At 37.9% G+C, this 5118-nt stretch overlaps 1 protein-coding gene across 1 annotated transcript; it reads left to right on the top strand.

Annotated features, from left to right (window-relative positions):
• Positions 1-294: 294 nt before the first annotated feature.
• LOC145499886 (uncharacterized) lies at positions 295-3110 on the top strand. The gene has a single exon (XM_081479409.1). It carries the CDS (start codon positions 433-435, stop codon positions 1078-1080), a length of 648 nt encoding a protein of 215 aa, XP_081335535.1. The 5' UTR covers positions 295-432; the 3' UTR covers positions 1081-3110.
• The last annotated feature ends 2008 nt before the right edge of the window (positions 3111-5118 follow it).

Genomic DNA, 5118 nt, shown 5'->3' with positions numbered 1-5118 from the left:
AGCTTCCAACAGTCCCACGAAAAATTCAAGTGAACGAGTGAAGTGATAAAGAAATTAAGAATATGTATCTTTGTAGCTCTTTGTTTTCGTTGATAATCGCAGTCGTATAGAGATGAAGTGAACAGACAAATTATTTTAATTGTATTGGACTTTTTTTGAAGCCTAGTTTCAAAGTTGACCAATCGTAAAACAGCAGATGGCATTTAATATTGGGTTTGCGATTTTAAGACTTTGATCAGCATGCGCGTTTGACGCGGCGAAAATATCTTCTTTTGGAATATATTACGTAGCGCCTGTTGTGACACACAAGTGGCCGTAAATTCACTCGATTCAATGGCATTAGACCAGGATTAATCGCTCGGTCTCGTCGCAACCTGTTAAGTTAACATTTACATATGCAGCTAAAAATGTTCCCGTGAACTTAAGACGGCCATGGATACGGAAAGCGAGTCAGCTCCGCTATCGCCTCCAGTGATTATAACTCCAGATATCCCGAGTTATCCGACAAAGTTACGCGTCAAAAAAATCCAGTCCAGAACCTCTCTAGCGACCGACAGATTTTCTTGTATTTCTTTTCTAACTTCAAGCCATCGCAGCGACCATTCCGTTTGGATTCCAAGATGGCGGAGCCTTCCTTGTAATCTTGAAGAAGAAATCTTTTACGATGATTGCCCAGAGTTTTTAAAAGCCTGGTCGCGTTATCGCATAACTAATATGGCTCGTCGATACAAAACAATGGACTATATTCACATGGTCCTCGCCGATACAGAACTATATTCCGAATTGGACGGTTGCTGTGACTTGTCAACTACAGTTGGGATATCAGTGAGTAGGGATTTGTTGAATTGCTCTACAAATTTTTCGGAAAATGGATCGGGCATCGTACCACGGAGTGCGTCCGACGAAAACATACAATATTGTGACCAGGATGGAGACAAACAATTTAATCTCACACAGGTGAATGTAAATCACGCGTTAGCTTCGTCAAGGACAAGCTCTAGCGAAAATCTAAACATTGAACAAAAGAATGCTCATAAAATTGAGAAATGGCTGAAGAGATGTAACAGTGGCACGGATTGAGGGCTAATGATGTTAAAGAACTTGTGGTAAACCCACGAGCTACGATAGAAGCTGTCGGTCAGGATAAATAAATAACAACAGCTGTTTTTCTTAATGGATTCTAAAAATTTCCTATTTTCATGGCTTGTGCAATCCCAACGCGTTGTGGTATTGCAATGGATTGGGCCCTAAGTGTAAGCTGATGTATAGCTCTGCTTAATGAAGTGACACGTGTCAACAATATGAATCGTTTGTCCCTTTCAAAACAAACTTGGCATATGTGGTGTTTGTGTGACAGCAATAAGGTCAGATATTGCCATCTCTGTTGTAATCGCACTCTGAATATTTAAAATACGAAAATGCATCTTGGATTAATTCGTTTAAGTAACGCCATCAATGATCACTTGATTTGAAATCTAACAAGTTGCAGTAGATTTGCCATCGATTTCGAAAACTGATTACTTAAAGAAAAAAATGAAATTAAAAAATTTTTTGGTTTGTTTATGATACACAAGCAGCCGCTATATTTACCTTAAAATTTGCATTTGATTTCACGCCAGCACTGTTTTCTAACAAGGCCTCGTCCGTGTCAGTTCACTAAAAGATTAAACTGCCAACACACTTATAGGATTTGGAATGGTAAAAATAAAACAAACATGACGAAGAACTGAGAGTATAACGTCATTTTAGTGCGAGGCATCTCCTGTTATGCTGAAGTTACCCGACCAATACGGAGAATGCTCGTGTGTAAAGCGCAACGAAAAGTTAATATCTGTTACTTGCGGCCTTTCCTGCGATTAATCCGTTTTCTTTGTCAAGACAAGCAACGGTGGTAGAGACTGAAAAACAAATAGAAACGGGAGAAACTTGAGTATTTCTTACGGCCGGACGGTGATTTTACTGTTCCTGTACGTCATGAAGGCATGTGGTAATAAAATCAGGACTCTTGGACTCTGGACTTTGGACAGTGGATTATTTTATCTTCAGGCAATACAGTTATGAAAGCTGGGCTAGACCTTTAAGGTTATTCCTCAGAATTGCATTGGGCATCCCTACTACGCACGATTTTCGCGTCATTGGCGCGCGCTCACGAGCGCGTGCACATACACAACATATACAAAATAGTGTCTCTTGGTTTGCGAGAGACAAATCATCGTTGTTTTCTCGAAAACGAGTACCGGGACCTATTGATTTTTTTTATTTAGTTTGAGCGCAGAGATCACCTTCTTTCTATAAAGTAAATATGGAGCAATTTCTATCGTAGAGTAAAAAATTATCACGGAACATGAGAGCATAGCTAGCACTCGTAAAAGATAATGTGTGGTCCTAGAACACTACGTGCTTGGAACATATCGTATCCCTGTCAACTAAATATGAGTGCCCTTATCAAGAAACGTACATCAAATTGCTCCTTAACATTTATGCAATACATCCATTGTTTTATTTCTCGCTTAACGTTCTCTCTATTTTTCTGCTTTCTTAATACGTAAGGTGAATGGTTCAAATATAAACGTTTCTGAAAGCGGTTAATTTCAGGAATTATGGGGTTTATTGATGGTCCTCCTGCTCCTAAACGAATATGGCGACCCCCCTTTTTATTTCAAATTTTAAGTTCTCTTGATATAAGTAGCCAACAGGTAAAGTTTGAAAGAAAATCTATTGTGAGTTTTATTTCGATGGAATTACCTTAAGTTGAAGTTAAAGTTTTTACGCGGAAAATCATCATGAGCCAATTAGGTGTTGTCAGCTATGAAGAACTTAGTTGTCTCACGTGCCGGTAAGTGAACATAGAAAAGTGAGACAAATACTAGGAATGTTCGAACTACTGATTTTTTTGGGTGGAAGTACATATTTCCCGGTTTCCCTTACCTCTTCTAACCAGCGAAACCAACGAAATAGCTGCACCGCATTTTGGTAACGATACCGAGGTCTGCTGGTGGAGATTGTATGACTGGCACCCTCAGTTCCAACAATATTGAGAACAATGTATAAATTGATTAAAATGTAACACAAACAGCGGTTATAAACATTTTTAAAACACGCATTTTATGAACTTGACGTTTCCTATGCTAGTCAACGTACATTTTCCAAAGTATAACCGTTAAAATGTTTTGAAAAGCTATTTATACTGTATAAATGGGACCATTTTGACATTTTGGCGTCCGGCAAAAGTGACTACAATTGTAAGGTTAAGGAAACCTTGTTTATTCAGGAGTTGGAGCCAGCATTTAATGCCGATGTTAGTAGTGAAAAGTGTTTACTTTATCAGGAAAGCTTTCACTGTGTCACTTTACAGACAGTTTCCGTTTGAAACGTCTTAAATTTCTACTGCAGATGTTTTCTGTCTATGTTCCAGACCCCATTTATACAGTACAAATAGCTTTTCAAAAAAATTGAACGGTTACACTTTTGAAAATATATGTTGATTAGCATACGAAACGTCAAGTTCATAAAATGCATGTTTTTAAAATGTTTACTGCCGCTGTTTGTGTTATATTTTTAATCGAGCTACGATGGCCGAAGACCAAGAGTTGATATGATAACGTATAAATTACTGCAAAAACCAATTCAAAGGCTCTCAGGTGAGCCCATGATTGAATTCAACCACACGATTAGAATACACTGCTTTGTTGAGCATAAAGATATATTTAATTAACTGCTTTTCTGCTCAAGTACAGTTGTGTGATTGTCATGATTCTTTGGAGATATCGGCAAATTAATGATTTTTTAAAAATATTTGGCATTTACTCTCTCTTATAGTCGTTGTCCTCCTGAACACGTTACCAAAGAAAGGGAGAGAAGCATATTCCTCGAAATGATTTTAACTTCCTGTTTTGTAAACTTGACTTCAAGCTTAAAGGCTTCCTCATTCTTCGTTCCAACACCAGGAAGAACGGTAACCAAGAAATTCTAGACGTAACGGGAAGTTAGCTGTTCGGATACAGCATGTGGTCTCTGCTCGCTCGCGAAATAAGGGAGTGCTACGTTAACCTAGAAGGGGCGATTAAAGTAAATAAAGATCAAGACGAAGTAGTCACCAAAATATCGAGAAAAAATTATATCCATCCTCCCCTGTAGAAGGCAGCCGAATAACTTAATTTAATATTCTAGAGATAAAATGAAGAGCGGTAAAAGGCGTTCAAATCGCTCCTAACCAGTTATGAGTGGTGCAACAGTCACCCCCGTTTCTTTCTGCGAGCAAGGGGAAAGTTGCGAAGCCGCGAGTCCAAGCACACGTGCCAATCCAGGGACAAACTTCCTGTAAAATATGGTTATTTTAAACTTCTTGGTTACTAAAACTTCCTAGTAACTGAAATGTTCAACATTCCTTGATGGGACGACCTCAAGGAATTTTCAATATTCCTATTCCTTGATCACTGTTATATAGTTACTATTATTTTTTTTTTATCTTAAACCATCAAAGAGTTTAGCAAATAAGCTATTGCGTCCATCCGAAAAGGGAACCTTAAAACTGAAAAAAATATGTCAACTTTGTGGCAGAATTTTGCTGTCCTTCTTTTTTTTTGCAGCATTCAATATTTTGTAAGTTCTTTGCAGTTTCAAAAAAGCAAAACTAGGCAACCAGAGTGTACTATCCAAATAAAAATAGATAACCATCAATTCTTCACGTGACAATAATTATAGATTTAAAAGAAATGTCTTCACCATCCCGTTCATTCTGCTCAGAAAGCTGAAGCCGAAGAAACTCAGTTCAAGATTTGTGAGGTTTGTATCAATCTATTCATTTGACAGCATAATAGGAGTTCTCATAGCAAGGTCGAATTGTCGCCAATTTTTTTTAACCTGTTTTGTTTCCTTAAAATTTTAAAAAGGAAGAAAGCCGAACGCTTGAACCACGCTAGATATTGTTTAAATGAATCAGGCTCTTTTTAATCAATAATTTATCACTTCGGGCATCTTATCTCATTGTGTTAATCTACCAAATTTCCTTGCTAAGGGTCATTTACTTTTAAAGGGGCCGAGCAGGCCACTCCAGTCAAACAGAGCTATGGAATCGTTATTCTGTTTGTTGAAATGAGTAGATTGGGGGCGCAAAAC

The sequence above is a fragment of the Orbicella franksi genome, chromosome 10 (genome assembly GCF_964199315.1).
Source record: "Orbicella franksi chromosome 10, jaOrbFran1.1, whole genome shotgun sequence".
Classification (NCBI taxonomy): domain Eukaryota; kingdom Metazoa; phylum Cnidaria; class Anthozoa; order Scleractinia; family Merulinidae; genus Orbicella; species Orbicella franksi.
Note: the sequence above shows the minus strand (reverse complement) of the source record. Positions and strands in the feature narration are given on the sequence as shown.